This window comes from Zootoca vivipara, chromosome 1 (genome assembly GCF_965207765.1).
Source record: "Zootoca vivipara chromosome 1, rZooViv2.hap1.1, whole genome shotgun sequence".
Classification (NCBI taxonomy): domain Eukaryota; kingdom Metazoa; phylum Chordata; class Lepidosauria; order Squamata; family Lacertidae; genus Zootoca; species Zootoca vivipara.
Genome location: NC_142582.1, coordinates 30,576,914 through 30,593,409, shown reverse-complemented (window position 1 = coordinate 30,593,409; position 16,496 = coordinate 30,576,914). Strand labels below are relative to the sequence as shown.

General features: G+C 53.1%; 1 protein-coding gene across 7 annotated transcripts; it reads right to left on the bottom strand.

The window, feature by feature from the left end:
* Positions 1 to 668: 668 nt before the first annotated feature.
* On the bottom strand, positions 669 to 15,997 carry NR4A2 (nuclear receptor subfamily 4 group A member 2). 7 transcript variants are annotated; one of them, XM_088661230.1, is made up of 8 exons: positions 15,863 to 15,997; positions 9,985 to 10,111; positions 8,194 to 9,025; positions 6,187 to 6,316; positions 4,999 to 5,162; positions 3,590 to 3,792; positions 3,128 to 3,306; positions 669 to 2,232 (listed from the first exon to the last, which is right to left on the bottom strand). In XM_088661230.1, exons 3-8 carry the CDS (start codon positions 9,010 to 9,012, stop codon positions 1,976 to 1,978), a joined length of 1,752 nt encoding a protein of 583 aa, XP_088517356.1. In that variant the 5' UTR covers positions 9,013 to 9,025; positions 9,985 to 10,111; positions 15,863 to 15,997; the 3' UTR covers positions 669 to 1,975. The 7 variants fall into 7 exon arrangements, with proteins under 7 accessions (XP_088517356.1, XP_034987657.2, XP_088517353.1 ...); XM_035131766.3 differs by having other exon boundaries at positions 8,194 to 9,212; positions 9,989 to 10,111; XM_088661227.1 differs by having other exon boundaries at positions 5,074 to 5,162; positions 8,194 to 9,212; positions 9,989 to 10,111.
* Between the last annotated feature and the right edge of the window lie 499 nt (positions 15,998 to 16,496).

Genomic DNA, 16,496 nt, shown 5'->3' with positions numbered 1-16,496 from the left:
CATTTTTAACATGAAAAAAAAAAAAAAAAACCAACCACCACAAGAGCAACAATCCCAGCAGCAGCAAAATATAAAAAATATGTGCTGTTTATTATTAATGTCACTGCCAGCTAGCATCCTATAAGGGCGTGGAGGCTGCCCTTTGATTAGCCAGAAAGAAGACGGGATTCTGTTCGTTTACATGGATTTATTTGCTGTAAACATTAAAAGTGTCTTTCTCAAAGAAAGAGTTTTTAGGGATAAAATGTCCGAGGCTAACTGTCATACATCATAACGGAGAGGGGCGGGGGGTTGGAGTGGAGAGGAGGCAGAAACTTAAGGAAGTGCCCCCCTGGAAATATACAAAGAAAAGAAAAGAAAAACTACAGAATATGGCATTATATATATATATTTAAATTTTTCCTTACTGAAACGTAAAATAATATATTAACCGACAATTTTAGACATTTGTTTTTCAAAAAGAAAAATATACACCTTTTCCCAACCCCTCACCACCACCCCCCAAAAAACCCAAAAACAAAACCCGAACACTCCCGAAATAAAAATTCAAAGTGCTCAGTTAATTTCCAGGGATTTCTCTATATGAGATATAAGCACTCTGGAAACGGTCAAAACGCTTGTGGCATGCAAAACTTGGCTCCGCTTCAGACAACAAAATAATCAAGATATAAACTGTATTCTTTTAATCAGCATCAACAATACATACGACACTTACAAACAAGGAATGCTGGACGGTGTTTACAAAGACGGGAAATAGGGGTCCCTGGCGAAAGGGTGTGGTTTTTGTCCGGGAAGTGGGGCGGGTTGGGGTTTTAGGAAGGAAGAATCTGTTTGGATCTGTGTAACACGTGTGCCCACTTATTTTACAATTGAGAAAAACGTTCGAGGCTTCTTAGAGAACTACCAATCTTTATAAAATCTAGCAGACTACATAGTGTCTGAAATTACTATTTATAGAATATAGACATTACTGAAATAGCAAGTGCCTATAATAAACGTGGTCCTCCTAGAATGGCCCTGCTTTTTCTCGATTAGGTCTTGAATTGTCAACTTCTATTTATTTCTTCGAACTCCTTTGATTGATTCTCGTTATTCTTTACTTTCTCTCTCTCCCCCCCCCAACCCATCTCTCTTTTTCTTTAAAAAAAATTATTATTATCATTATTAATATTATTATTATTAGAATCGGTTTGAATAGCTTATTCATAAATAGGCACAGAATAGTTTTTGTTTTCCTTTAAAAAAGAAAGAAATAAAAAGCCAAACCGCATCTGGTGAAATGTACAATCCTTCGCCTTCTGTCGATTCATGTCGCCCCCGTCTCCCTCCCCACACCTTAACTGGTCGTCTATATATATGTTACAGCTTTCCTTTACAGCAGAAAATGATTTTATATATAAAAAAAGTCTTAGGTGGGTTCCCTTAGTACACTCGTCTTCGGCAGCAGCTAAGGCTCAGCTAGCTTCCTTATCTCAAAAGGTCCTACATCATAGCCATCATCACCATAGTAGCAGTAGGAAATTCTGCCCCCCCCCCCTTTTGTTTTTGTTTCGGGGAGACCGGGGTGTATGAAGGAAGGATACTGTTACTGTTTGTCTGTTTTAGGCGATAATAAAAAGCTTGTACCATGGGATCTGTGTGCAGTCCAAGGAACGGGATCCAGGATGCCTATAGAGAGAGACCCCCGCCCCAATGACCAGTCTCTGTCCTTCAGGAGAGGCCAACCACAGTCTGAAGGGATGGGAGCCCAGCAGCACCCATAGGTGCTCCTCACGGACCAGGTGTGTTAGTCAGGCCCCTCCATCTGCTTCTTTCTTTCCTTCCTTCCTTCTCCCTCTCTTCCAGGCTTTGAAAGTTCTTCACTTGGAAAGCTCAGCGGCAAAGAAGAATCCCTCCCTCCCTCTCTTTCTTTCTTTCTTTCTCTTTCTTTCTTTCGTTTTTTCCTCTCTCCCTCTCTCTCCCTCTCTCTTTTATTTTAAAAAGGTAGCGTGTCCAGGAAAAGTTTGTCGATTATTGCCGGCGGTGGCACCAAGTCTTCGAGTTTCAAGTAGAAGATGCGCTGTAGGCCTTGCGTGCAAAGCGTGCGCAGTTCCGGGAGCTTGCCCAGCAGTTTGGACAAGTAATTCGGCCTGTTCAAGCCGCCGTTGTTGAAAGTCACGTGGTCCTTGAGACAATTGACAATCTTGTTCTGCAGTTCCTCCACCCTCTTGGGTTCCTTCAGGCCGTGCCTCTCTGCAAGAGACAAGGGGCTTATTAGACTGGACGCAGTGTGTGTGTGTGTGTGTGTGTGTGTGTGGCCAACAGGCCTTGCCTAGAAGACGCAAACTTGCAGCAACTCTCCACTTTAGCTGTTCCCTAGCTTGCAAGGCTAGGCACTTCACCTGGGTCTAAATCTCGGATAAACTGTTTTGAGTAGGTACGTGTAAAAATGGCACTGTCCAACTTCTTGGGCACACCGTATCCGGTGTCAACAGACCAGATTAACACTTTTGAGTGTGCAAGAGGGTCAAACAGTGTACCAGTAGCTCAACACAAATACGCACAGTCTGAGGATGGTTTTGTGCCTTGCATTTTCTATATTTGCAATCGTGGGTGCAGAGTTGTTCTTTCGGATTCATTCAAGCCAGATCTGAAAGGGGCTAGGGATAAGAAGTCCATAAATATCCTCGCTCAATCCAGCATAAAATGCAGGAGTTTACTGGCGAAGGAGGAATTCTAATGACGAATGTATGCTTATACTGTAGTATCATTGTAATCAGGTGGAAAGTGTGAGGGTGAATATTGCGGACTTTAAAATGCTGAATGAAAGGTTTCTGGTTTATATGGCAATTCTAACTCTGCCTTAGCAAATTGTACAAATATGAAACAGACCGTCTTGGGTTGTAAGATTCATAGCTGCCAAGTTATCCCTTTTTTAAAGGGATTTTCCCTTATGCTGAATAGGCTTCCTCACGAGAAAAGGGAAAACTTGGCAGCTATGGTAAGATTGCAAGCGAAGTGGGGATTCTGATCTGCATGCCTCACTTATAACGATGGGTAGGACGACGCAGTACTTCTTCCAAAATAATGAATCTGGAGCAAAAAACAAAAAAACCGATTGGGGGGGGGGTAGGAGCTCAAAGCTCACCTGTCACCATGGCCAGCGCAGCGATGCAGGAGAAGGCGGAGATGTCGATGTTCATGTTCTGCAGGTTGGACGAGAACTCCACGATTGAGTCGATCCATTCGCCGAAGCCGCGGACGCACTGCAGCCGGTGCAGAACCACGCCGTTGCAAAAGATCAGCTTGCCTTCCACCGGGTTGGATCTGCCGGGGGAGTTCACCCAGGAGCGGAGAGACAGAGAGAAAGAGGCAAACAACTAATTACTCGCCGAGCAATAAACGGAGGGCTTAAGAAGCACCTAATTACCAAGGAGTTAATAAAACGCAGCTCAGCGGACCTTGAACGGCTCAGGATTTTCTCATCAGACTGGCAGGCAGGCAGGCAGGCAGGCATCCATCCACACACCCATAGGCGCGTGCAAACACCCAGGACTGCGCCGCCTCCGATCCCTGCCTAATTGTCCCGGCTCTGCCTCCTTTTGCCTACCTGTAGGCTAACCGCAGGACGAAGAGCTCCAAGAAAGCGGATTCAAATAGCAGGTCCTGGTCCTGTTTGGGGAGATCGGTGAAGCCGGGGATCTTTTCTGCCCAGCCCCGGATGATTTCCATTGAGCCAGTCAAGAGATCGTAGAACTGCTGGATGTGCTGCGTGTCGTCGCCGCTCATCTGATAGTCCGGGTTAGCCTGGAACTGGAGTCGCCATTCCGGAGAAGGAGGAGAGATGGATGGGGAAAGATGGGAAGGGAAGGCAAGTGGGGGAGGAAGGAGAGAGAGAGAGGAAGAGACCCCAGCAATTTAATGAGGTTCTCTAAAATATATCGCCCGTGAAATTGCTAACCCCATTCCGAGGAGGGGAGCCTGGTTTTTATAACAATTAAACTTCGGTCTGACCAGTAAGGAAATTAAGATGTTCCAGTGCAATTAATTCAATTAGGGGTGGTGCTAGGAAGGTTGAAATTGCCGTGGCCAAGAAGGGTCGGCTTAGGAGAGGCGCCCTGGGAAAGCACCCCGAAGGACCCGCCGGGGGCGGGAATCCAAGCAGCCCCTGATTTTATTTTTTGCCTCTGGAAAGGCGAGTGTCATAGGATGAATGAATGGGTGCGCTGGTGATACTGGGAATGAATCCTCTTGTACACACAGGCCCGTACGTGTCGTGAAACACACACACTTGTATAAGCACATATGTCTAAGTAGATGAAACACATCCACGCAAGTGTCTGTCCCCATCGTTTTATTTAATTTTCATTACTCAGACATATACACGTGTGTCATGTCTGTTGGGGTGCAGAAGTACTGAAGGACCGGGTCATAATAATAAAAAAGCTAGCGTTATGCGGCATGGACAGGGAAAGAGGGAGATCCCAATCGGCAAACCCTCCTCTCTCTTCCCCCAGAAACCAGAATGAGCCAAAATATATACCCTGAATGAGCTACCTAAAGCATTTCGGATAAGGGACTCCACTAAGGCGCGTGTATGTGTTGTCTCCAATAATGACTTTGAGGATCAAGCCTAATAGGATCGGTCCTACTCGCCTTTACTTCGAGAGTAGGTCTTTCCTGATTGACTTTCCTAAGCATCCTAAGCAAATCCTACAGGAATCAAAGGCCTCTCTTAGAAGCAAATGTGGGCAAGGCATTGTTTCTAAAGCGTCTGAATCGCTTGTAAACCTCCCCCCCACCCCCCCTGCCCCGGACCCACACCACAATCCTCGGCCCCTCTGCCCTGATGTGTCTTAAGAGCAGTCCTCCAATATTCCCGCGGTTTCTTGGCAACAGTTTTAGGGCAAAGGGTCTCTCTCCTCCCAAAAAGAGAAATGGCCTCGCTACGGACTAGCCGCGTGCTCAGCGTGTCCCCCCGCGAGGCGGACGCTTCGGCGAATGTTGTCTCCAGCTTACCCTGGAATAGTCCAGGCTGGTCATAGCCGGGTTGGAGTCGACATGGGCTCTCACCAGGGCACTGATCAGACTCACCGGGGGCGACGGGGGAGAGGGCTCCTGGGGGCTCTTCGGTTTCGACGGCAAGCGACCCCGCCGGCCTTTTAAACTGTCTGTGCGAACCACTGCAAAAGAGAGAGCTGGTCAACTCGCCCGGCCAGAGAGGGAGCAGCTTTTGAACAGGAAAGCGAAGAAGCCCTGACATCCCTTAAGCGACCACCACCACCACCACCTCCGCCACACACACCCCGGATGCAGTGCCCATTATTTCTTCGACGGCACCAGGAAGCCTCCAACACAAAGGTGTCCAGAGTTCCCACTGAATGAATATAAGGAACCACCACTGTATACATCCTTGTGGTTGGAAATCTCGACTCTGAAATTGGGATGGAGTGGTGCAGCTTCTGTGAGACATGAATGGGCCTCAGCATTTGTTTGGTCTTAGCCAGTGCTATTTTTCTAGGAAAAACAGGTGCCGGAACTCACTCTAAACACTTCCCAGTTGAGAGGTGCCGGAACTCACCCGAGAGTTTCAGTGACTTACCCCTTGGGGGGGGGGAGCCCTGGCCTTAGCCATAATATGAATGACATTCTTGTTTAGGAAAGAGTGCATCTGAGCCTTGGCAAAATCCCAACCCTGCCTCGACTATCTTTGCCCTGGGATGCCTCCTCCTTCACATCTTAGACGTAAGGAACCTCTGCCTGGCTCCCTTCACGTCTACCGTAGGATGAAGGCCCTCGGGTTCCAGAGAGGGGCCAGTAACTGCCTCTGCTTCTTCGATGTCATGCCAAGCTCCCTGAGCAGTTAAGGCCTCTGCTTGCCTATTTATTTACTTCTCTGGGAGATTCCCCTGCGAGTCAGTGTGTGTAGGCGCTGGACACTGCGGCCGTCGAAGGACCAGGGCTCCAGAGCTTTCCGCTATCTCTGCAGGTTTACTTTGAAGCCTCCCCATGCTTGCACACGTTTGCATAGGACTGAATAAGGCCCGAAAGCTGCTGGGGCGCGGACGTTCTCCGACGTGGCGAACGGGAAAGGAGTGTGCGCGTCTGCGCTTCCTTCTTGCAGCTGTGGCTGGTGGCTACTCCGAGGACCAGCCCGCCCCCCGCTCCCAGTCATCCAGGCAGCCCCTCCCCCCCGGCAAGCGGTACCTTCTTTGACCATGCCGACTGCCAGGCACTTCTGAAAGCGACAGTACTGGCACCGATTCCGGCGGCGTTTGTCCACGGGGCAGTTTTTATTCGCTAGGCAAACGTACTTGGCATTTTTCTGGACGGTGCGCTGCGGAAAACAGGGGAGGAGATTGGGGTGGGGGAGTCCAAAGGAGGCGCCCTCGGTTAAATTCCCTGCACAGCGCCTCGCCATTCCCCCCCCACTCTCTCGCCTTCCCCTTCCCCTCCAGCCCTTCTCCTTTTCTAAGGCATTTATCTCGAAACAAATGGGAAGCGAGCGCGCCGGGCCCCGCAGCTCCTTGGCGATGCTTGATATGCCAAGCGGAGGAGAGAGGAGACGTTCGGTAAATACAAATCCGTGGGCATTCATATTATTTACATTCCTCCGAGACCTTCTCTCTTTCAAATGATAAGATTATTCAATCAGAATGGGGGAAATAAAGAGATCACTTAATTTGACCATAGGGAATTCCGTTCCACTTGGTTAGCTTAGACACGGTTCTCTGTCCTAACCAATTTCAATCCGAAGGCAAAAGGAGAGCGCATGCAAAACTCCCCTTCGCCCGCTCGCTCGGCCTCTGTTCGCCTCTCCTTTAGGGAGAAGAAGGAGGGAAATGGTGTTGTTGTTGTTTTAAAGAGAGTGGGTTTGGGCGACGAAAGCTGCCTGGGGAGGACAGCGACTTTCTGACACATGGACCACAGTTTTTCCTTCCTTTTTTCCCCAGGTGATGGGCTGCCTGCAGAGATTCTGCGCAGGCCTCAGAATACAGCGTCGAGAGCATTAAAATATATATTAAAAACCCACCCTCACCCAACAGCGCCCGAGTTTGCTCCTAAATTCCTGGTTTGGCTTGATCCCTCTGGTACGCTTTGAGTCAGGTTGGGGGAGAGAAAGAGGTCTGGGGCTTGGCGGCGCTTTCTCTCCCCTGATTACAAAAGCACGTCTCCAAAATCCTGACTCCCTTGGTCAAGCAACAGGGCATCTTTGGGTCCTCCGCAGTGCCCAGGATCAGTGCCAACAATAAACCCTGGCGACAGAGGAGGTCTCGGGTGGGGTTCCTTCCCCACTTCTCCCACTTTCATAAAGATTATCCGCTATAACGGATTGTCCGTCCTTAACATATTCAGCAGCAGAGTAGGACAAAAGCGTGGCCAACAAGAAAATAAATAAATAAAGTTGCACTTGGCCAACTCTTCCGACGGCTGGGAAATGCGGGGTGGGGGAGGGGAACCCCAAGTCTCTGCTTTTGGCAGAGAGTTTAGACTAAAAGGGGCGATTGTAATATCTGGGCTAGGAATATAAGCGTCTGGCGTTTCTGAAGTGCATGTCAATATTCCCATGTAGGGAGACCAAAAAGGTGGTTTAAACTGCGACTTTCTCAAGTCAAGGATTCGAAGGAGATTTGGGGACAGGTGAGTCGCGAACTGGTGGGGGAGTTTATGCCGTTTGAATAGGGCCCGATCCTATCTATGCGCGCTGGGACGCCTGGCGCGATTAACAGCTCGTCTCTCTTTAGGATGCAAAGGGAAGAGAATCAGGACTGAAGTTTATTCTGGGTTCATGAACCCTGAGCGTAAGGGTGAGGCCTCCCGCCATAGGTCTTCTTTCCTTTCAGGGCTGTCCAAGGCCCGGCGTCTAATGCGGAGTAATGGGGGAGTGGCAATTAACATACCAGGCTAAAATAGCCAGGTGTTGATTCCAATTTGCAGGGGCGGGGCCTCGGCCAAGATTGGGAGAGCGAAGAAGGGACCTATCCATCAGTGCCTTGAAGGAAGGAGCGATGGATGGGCACAGAGGACAGGATATATACAGGGGAGGGAGGGATGCGGGGATTGAGAGCTGCGCTAGCGGCTCGGTAGCTGGAGAGACGGCAGGCGCAAAAACTGGTCCTCCTCCTCGATCACCATTGACACAGACGCCCACCCCCCACCCCCAGTCGCGGCTCCTTAGTTGCAGTTGCAGCAGCAGCAGCAGCAGCATCTCACCTTGAAGAAGCCTTTGCAACCCTCGCAGGTGCGCACGCCGTAGTGCTGGCAGGCGGCGTTGTCCCCGCAGACGGCGCAGAGCCCCTCGTTGGAGGGCGAGCCCCGTGAGGGCGGCGACGGCACCTGGGCGTCCAGGAGCTGTGAAGCATGCCCGATCTGCAGCCCGGGGAAGCCGACGGCGGCGGCCTGCTTGCGGATGGGGTTGGGTAGGGCAAAGGGCTGCCCGTCGTGGTGGTGGTGATGGTGGTGGGGCCCGCCCGGCTCGCCGTTGAGCGGCAGGGTGTGCAGGGGCCCGTCGAAGCGCATCTGGCAGCTGCCCACCGGCGTGCCTGGCGGAGACTGCTTGAACGAGAAGAGCGACAGGCGCGGCACGGCCGTCGGGGCCACCGCTTTGTGCATCCCCCCGCCGCCGCCGCCCCCGACGGCCGCCGCTCCGCCGTAGGCCTGCGCGTGGTGGTGATGGTGGTGGTGGTGGTGGTGGTGGTGGAAGCCGTGCAAGGGCCCCGCCTCGTCCCACACGCTCTGCCCTGGGGCGAAGCCCGCGGTCGGGGCTGGCGGCGACGAGCACGGCTTGTAGTAGACGGCCAGCTCGTCGGGCTGCTGCGGCCCAGCGGCCGGCGGCGGCTGCTGGGGCGGCGGCGGGGGGTAGCCGTGCGCGTGGCCGTGCAGGGGCAGTTCCTCGACCTTGATGGAGGGCGGCGGGGGTGGCGGCGGGGGTGGCGGAGGCGGAGGCGGCTGCGAGGGCATTTGGTACAGGCAAGGAGGCTTGACGTCGTAGCCCGCGGCGGCTGCTGCGGCGGCGGCGCCGTAGTTGTCCATGAACGTACTGAAGCTGGGGAGAGAAGTGGTGGCAGTGATTTCAGTGTTGGTCAGGTCCATGCTAAACTTGACAAACTCGGGCGTTAAGAAGTCCGAGCTGTACTCCCCGGCAGCCGCCGAGTGGTGGTAAGCGTAGCTCTGCGTGGCCGGGCTGGCTCCTTGCGGCGAGGACCCGAACTGAGCCTGGACGCAGGGCATGGCTGAAAACGAGACACGGCACAACAACATGGCTCAGCTGGGGGGTCAGGGTGGTTAGATCCTGCGCAGCAACAAACCCCGAAGGGGAAAACCCAACCGCCCACACCGTCAAGCTCCCTCTTTGTGCCCCACCACCACCACCAACCACCGCCCTCACGTCGGGGAAGGGGGTTTGGGAGGAAGAAGAGGAAGGTCGCTGGAGGAGGAGGAGGAGGAGGGGAGGTGGGAAGTGGGGCAGCAAGGGGAGAAAGCCGGGCTGAGATGGCAGGACAGATGAGTGGACGAAGGAGGAAGTTCGACGTGGCCCACCGGCAGAGCGAAAAAAGCTGGGCGACGGGGAGATGGGTTAGCTATAGAAAGAGATAGGGAATAGGTCGTGGCGTGTAGAGGTGGGGATGGGGGAGAGAAGAGGGGCAGAGAGGGGGAAGGAAGGGCCACAGGGGGGGGAGGACTGATAGTGGGGAAGAGGGATGGGAACGCTCCCCTCTAAGCAGAGAGAAGCCCCGCAGGCAAGCCCAACGAGGGCCGTCTGAGAGCTGTCAGTGCCTGAGCTGCGGAGGGTGTAGCCCGCATATCCCTCCTCACTCCACATCCCCCAATATGTCTCCCCCTCCCTCTCACTTTCCCTCTCTCCCTGCACATCAGATCTCTCCTTCCCCTCCCCCTCCCCAAACTGTGCCTAAGCCCATCTCTCAGCTTTCAGGTCCCCAGGAAGGGAGCGTTGGGGGAATCTGGAAGAGGACGATGGATGGATGCAAATAGCCAGGGACTCACCCACCTTCAGCCGAGTGAGAGGCGTTTTCGGGGGGGCTAAAGGCGGACAGCGTCGGAATTCAATGGAGGGACAGGTTGCCAAGACGGGAGGGAAGCGCTGCGGACTCCAGAGTGACCCGGGTGCTCCCTGGAAAGCACAAGAAGAGCGGGAGGGAAACAAACACAGAGAGAGGAGGAGGGGAGGGAAAAAAACTTGTTACTCTTTCACCCTCACTTGGAAAGGACTAGGAGGGGAAGATGCGGCTGCCAAGGGACTCGATCCCCAACCCCTGGGAAGAGAGCAGGACTTCCTCGAAAGCCCAAGGCAGGGCAGGTGGCACCGATAGTTTGGGGGCATTAGGATCTTGATATGTGTGAGCAGATTAGATGTAAGGAGAAAACTTGGTTTGTGTTAGAAAATCTAAAGTAGCTGTCACGCGTGTCATTTTCCCCTCACTGTATATAACAAAAGTGCAATGAAATTTGCTTTGATTTCTCCTCTTACTTCTTGGTAGTGTATGTCTAAGTCTATCCATATATACAGGCACACAGATTATCAAATGCCCCAAGATTGACACAGTTTACTCGGAAGTACTTCAGTCATTAGGAAATTAGACACTTAAGAAAATGTCCTTAGGGTGTGTGTGTGTGTGGTACACACACACACACACACATACTAATTAAATGGCGACACCCACATCTCCCCTCCTTTCCTCTAGAAATTCCGCTGGACTGTAGGAAAAGGAGGAAAACAGCCATAAAGTGAATTAATTAAAAGGCACGCGCGCGCACAATGAGGAAGGCAATTAAAGAGCAAAGCAGCTCCGTCCATGACAGTCCCCGAAGCTGCAGGCGGAACAGGGCGAAAGGGCGCCCAAGGGACGCGCGAGCGCCGACAAAGTAGCAAATCTGAAGAGAAAAGGATCCTTCTCTCAACTCTTCCGGATGGCTTTCGGAACTGACCCACCTCTAAGGGGCGGGAGGGTGTCTGGCTTTTCCCGACCACTACATCCCCAAACACAGTTTCTCTAGATTTCTAATAAAAACAGCGCCGGAAAGTTCGACAACTGAAGCCAGGCAGCCGGCCCGCCAAAGGGACTCTCCTCTTTGCGCCCAGTCCAAACCCGTGTTCCCGGCATGCCTTAATTCGAATTCCATCCGAAGCAAAGAGTCTCTTCATCTGTCAGCTAGTTTAACCCCTGGCACCCTCTTCTTCATCATCTTCTTCCCCTTCCTCCAGCTTTCCTCGGAATTTGGAAGGGATTTCCCTCTCCGGAACGACTCCCGCGCCATCCCTGCTAGGTAAGGGGGCCGGCATCCCCCCCCCGCTGTTACAAAGCCGCGTGCGTTACACTAATTTAAACCCCCCACCAACCTCCGGCAGTAATAAAACCTTGAAAGGCGACAACGCGCTGGCTAAGCTTCTCAACTGGCGGAGATCAAAGTCGTTCCCAAGCAACACACATCCGCCCAGCAACTTTTCTCCCTCTCCAATTGAACCCTGGACCAAAATAATAAAAAATAATAATATAAAACCCCGCACACCGAGGATCTTAACCCGCAAGGTTGCGGCACCAAGTCCAGAAGAGGCGATTAGACTAAACCCAAAGTTGACTTTCCCCACGTTATAATAACTGGAAACAGCCGGTTAGGAATATAGGGGGGAGGGCGTTGGTTGGAAGAACCCCCGACCTGAAGGCCGAGCAGCGAGATCTTTCTTTCTAGGAAGAACATTTGGAGCAAAACCTCCTGCACGAACGTGTTACCATTTCCTTTCTTGCCCCCCCCCAGTCTCGAGCCTCTCCCCCCCCCGCTGCTACTTTCCCTCGCCTTTGAGAAACCCGGGCAGCGCATCCAGATGGCAGTTAAGCCGAGAGTTCCCGCCCCCCCCCAGACACGGCGCGATCCACTTACTTGTTGGGCTGTGGCTGTTTCATTCATTCACCGGTGGGGAGTAGTAGCTCCGATTCCCAGGGGCGAATGAGCGAAGTAAAGCGAGCGAGCGGGGAGAAAGCAAGAGCGCGCGATCCCCGGCGGCTGCTGCTGCTGCGGCGGCGGCGTCTTCTCGGTCGCTCTCTCCGCCTGCCTGCCTGCTTGCCTGCTTGCCTGCCTGCTTGGCTGCTGGGCTGCCTGTCTCCCGCACGCGCGCCCCCTCCGCTCCCGCCTCTCCTCTCCCCGCCGGGCGCCACGCACTCCTTCTCTCTCCAGGAAGTACGGCACAAGAGCGCAGCGCGGGGCGAGCAAGCCGGACCGACTGGCCCTTGCCTGCAATGTGCCTTTGTTTATGTGGGCTCCCTTTTGCCCAGCCAACATGCACCTCGAGTCTCCAAGCGTCAGTGCACGTCAGTGCCGCCCGCCCAATCAGCCGGGCCAGGGGCTGGATCGCTCCGTACCGTTGGCTAGCGCTCGCTTTGGTAAATTTCCGACGTGACATCACCAAGAGTGGCGCTTTTAAGGTGGGAAGCAACTCGCTGCCTTGCCTGCCTGCCAAGCTGGGAGCTGCTTTGGGCCAAAAGAGGGACAGGGCTCTCCACTTTTCCTCTCTTTCTGCCCCCCCTCTTCTGGTACACCCCCGATGTCCGAGATAGTAAACAAAGAGAGAAGCCTCCTTCCCTCTCCCCGCCCTCTGCTGTCACCGACCGAGCCCAGGCAGCTGTCAATCCATATCTCCCCCTCTCTTTCTCCACTCCCGCCCCTTCGCTGCAACGCGGGTTCATTTTATTTCATAGGAAATCCTAGGATTGTAGAGTTGGAAGGGACTACGAGGGGCATCTAGTCCGACCCCGCTGCACGGCAGGAATCTTTTGCTCAGCATGGGGCCCCAACCCAGGACCCCGAGATTTAAGAGGATCTACTATGCCCACTTCCAGATCTGAGGTGGAAATCCTGGAGGCGACACTTGCCTCGGAGGGAGTCCCATTGAATTTAGGGGTGGTGGTTTAGGGGTGCCAACTTGGATAAAATATTCATAATGAATCACATGATGTGGTGCACACACTATTTGAATGGCAATGCCTATCAACTCTTTTTTGGGGGGGAGTGTTCAAATATTTTATGGTTGGGGGCGAAGGGACCTCGGCCCCTAGGAGCTGGCTCCTAAGGCGGGGTTTAACTTCTGAGTGAGCACACACAAGGCTGCTCTGCATATCTGTCTATCTGTCTATCTATCATCATCTCTGTCCATCCATCTTTAATTGACTCATCTTTCTATCAGAAACTCTTTAGCGTCTCTTATCCCGGATCCGCCCTCCCCCTCCACGTGCTGCTTCTCCGAGCGGGGCATTTGACAGGTAAAGAACCAGGAATGCGTTGACGCAGCCAGTCCATCCCCTTTTAAAAGCTGAGACAACGCATGCAACAGGTTGCACAATCAGTCCCTAGTCCGATTTACGTCCCGAAGCATCACTCCGAGTCCTTAGCTGCTCTTCTTTCTTTTCTTTTCAACTTTGCAAAATGTATCATTTCTGAAGAAGTGTGTGCGCGCAAGGGGGCGAGGGAGGGGAGAGAGATGTGGAGAAGAGGAATCCATCGGTCTTTGGGGAAAGTTCATGCTTGAGGAACATGTGCCGTCTTTCCTCCTTACTACATAGATGGGGAACGACAAACACATGACACAATGTTATGCAGAAGAATTTGCTCCAGTCCTGCGGGGGAGGGGGAGACCCGTTTGCAAATATCGCAGAAGCAGGGCAAGGAATAAGGATGCGTGCGTGAGTGTTTGGTGAAGGAAAAGTGGGACGATGTTCAGGATTCGGACATACTTCCTCGGGATCGAGGCTGCAGCCCTAACTAAGCACACCCAGCTTCGCTGAAGGGAGCGCGAGCGAGCCTTACTTCCGATGAAACACGTCTAAGGTTGCACTGGACGTGCCCCAGCGAGGCTTGCTTGTGAGTAAGGGCTTCTCCAACTAGGGACTTGCTGCCTTGAAGGGTGGGGTGGGGTGGGAGACATAGGTCTTGCCTGCTCCTCCGCACTTTTTCTTCGGGCTTGCTTGCCACAGTGAGCCACCGGGACGGATGCTCTCCGAGTGGGCAGTGCCAATGGCCAGGGAGCAAGTATTAGCAGGGGCAGGCGGGGCAGGGGCTAAAGGAGAAGGCACAAGCCATCACTTCCTGAGCTGGAAAAGTTGCTCGTCGAGGGAGCCCCGTGCCCACTCCACCCCCTGCTTTCCCAGAGCCCCAAGCAGCCAAAAATGGGGGGGGGCGATTCACAGGCGTCTCCTCTTTCCTTCCCCCTGCGCCCCCGGGCCCACCCCCCGGGCCCACCCCCCCTCAATATTCCAGGTGGAGAAAAATGACCAGAAAGTGTCAATCCCCCCACCCTAAAACGCCCACACGCACCCACCCCTGAGAGATAACTCAGTTGGTCATGGGTTCGAGCCCCACCCTGGGCAAAATTTTCCTGCACTGCAACTGTACATTTCTATTATTCTACCCTAATGGGTGTAGCCAGGATTTTTGATTAGGGTAAAGGTAGGCTTTTGTTAGGGGGTGTCAGAACCTGAAATTCGTATTGGTTTGTATTTATTTGGGGGGGCACCTGCCCTTCCTGCCGCCCCTTGGCTACGCCCATATCTACCCTGCCTATGGCGTGACACCAAGCCCTTGCTCCTAAACTGCCAAGGTTTGACCTGATCTTACACGTGGGGAGGGTGACGACGGGGGCTTAGCAGTGCTGTGTGTGGAAACCTGGGACAAGCTAAAGAGCGGGGAAGGAGGGAGATAGTTGTGGAAATCGGCTACTTAATGGCCAGGTCTCCGGAAAGATCCTGCCAAGGTAAGCGTTTCCTCGAGCAGATCCTCAGCTTTGGTTAAGAAGACCGACCTGTTCCTTTTTATTTACCTTGGGGCAATCTGGTCACCCGGTGGCTACTTCGAGCGGTCTTCCCCGCAGAAGACCTGGACATCTTTTTTTTTTTCCTTACCCAAGTTGGAATTGGAAGGATATCCCCGACGGCCTGAAAATCCCCCCTCCCTTGTTTTGCTGAGAGTGGGGTGAAGGGTGTATATGGGCCGAGCGGGATTCCCTCCCGGACCGGCCAAGCCTCCTCCCCCCCGGCCCCCCTTACCCCGTGCTATTTTTAGGAACTCTATAAATAGCACGAGGGAGTTTCGCAGGGAGGCACGCGGGTGGTGGTGGTGGGGCTCCGGGGGAAGGAAGTGTGCGTCGTGTGCGGGGGGGGGGGTGAACGCTGACCGGCCACCTTAAGTTCTCCTCCTCCTTTTGCTGCTGCTGCTACTGCTGGCCCGGGCGAGAGGCAGCCAGAGGGCGGGGCGGGGCGGGGAGGAGGAGGAGGAGGAGGAGGGAGGGGGAAAGCACGAGCCCAGCCGCGTCAGCCGCCGCCCGTGGGCTGGAGCGAACGAAAGGGAAAAAGTGAGAGTGGGGAGGGGAGAGCAGGCAGAAGGGGGCGGGGCCGCGCGTGACGCAAGGGGACGGTGCCATTGACGCAACAGGGTCGGGATGCGCCAAAAATAGCCGCGGCGGCGGCAGCAGCAGCGCCCAAGCAGCTTGGCCCGGCGGTGGCTGCTGCTCCATTGCGCGGAGAGAGGGGGAAGCAACAGCCTGCCAGTGGGCTGGGCTATTTTAAGGCTCCCCGAATCGGAAACTCGAAAGCAGCCAGAAAACGGGGGGTATTTTTATACCTTTTCCTGGCCTCGGCTTTGAGAGACTGCGAACCTTCCCTCCCCCTTGCTTTCTTTTATTTTTATTTCTTTTCGGTGAGACGTTTTGCTTGCCCAACCCCTCCCCACTCCCAACAACCGTGTGTGTGTGTGCGCGCGCGCGCGCAAGGAGCTGGGCACGATGGCTTTAAGGGTTTCCATACGGCAGATGGGACTACAAAGACGGCAGCAGCCCTTGATGTCTGTGTGCCTATCAGCGCGAGCGCTGTTTACTTACCGCTTTTGTATCAACTTTCTTCCAGATGTGGGTGGGGCTCGGCACTTATCTTGGCAGTAGCAGCAGCTGGCTACCCCGGGCACCCAGGGGTACAACTTTCTGCCTATATGGCCCTAAACTACACTGCGATCCCTTTGGGGGAACACCTTCTCAAAAACTATTGAGATAGATACCTATCTGTCCTTCCACCTTATGACTTGGGTATCTTGTATTGAGCCAACTCTAGTCGCGAAAGTTTTTTCTTCTTATGTTTGTTTATAGTAGAAATGATCGGTGCTTGTTTTATCTTCAGCAGTCCTTCTAAAAACAGAAACTGTCTTTACAGTTGCTTGAAGTTTGACCCATCCGCCTGGCACCTAACCCTACTGCGAAGGTTTCACAAATTAAGCATTTCTTTCTTTCTTTCTTTCTTTCTTTCTTTCTTTCTTTCTTTCTTTCTTTCTTTCTTTCTTTCTTTCTTTCTTTCTTTCTTTCTTTCTTTCTTGGTCTGATTTTTTTAAAGCATAGCATAGGATAGCATAGGACCATACAGAGGGGGAGGGGGAGGGGAGTTCACCCGGGCCGGAACAAACAAAAGGTCGCTAAACCTGTTCTCGCGTTTCCCTCTTAAACCCTGGTGAAGTTGGCCAATTAC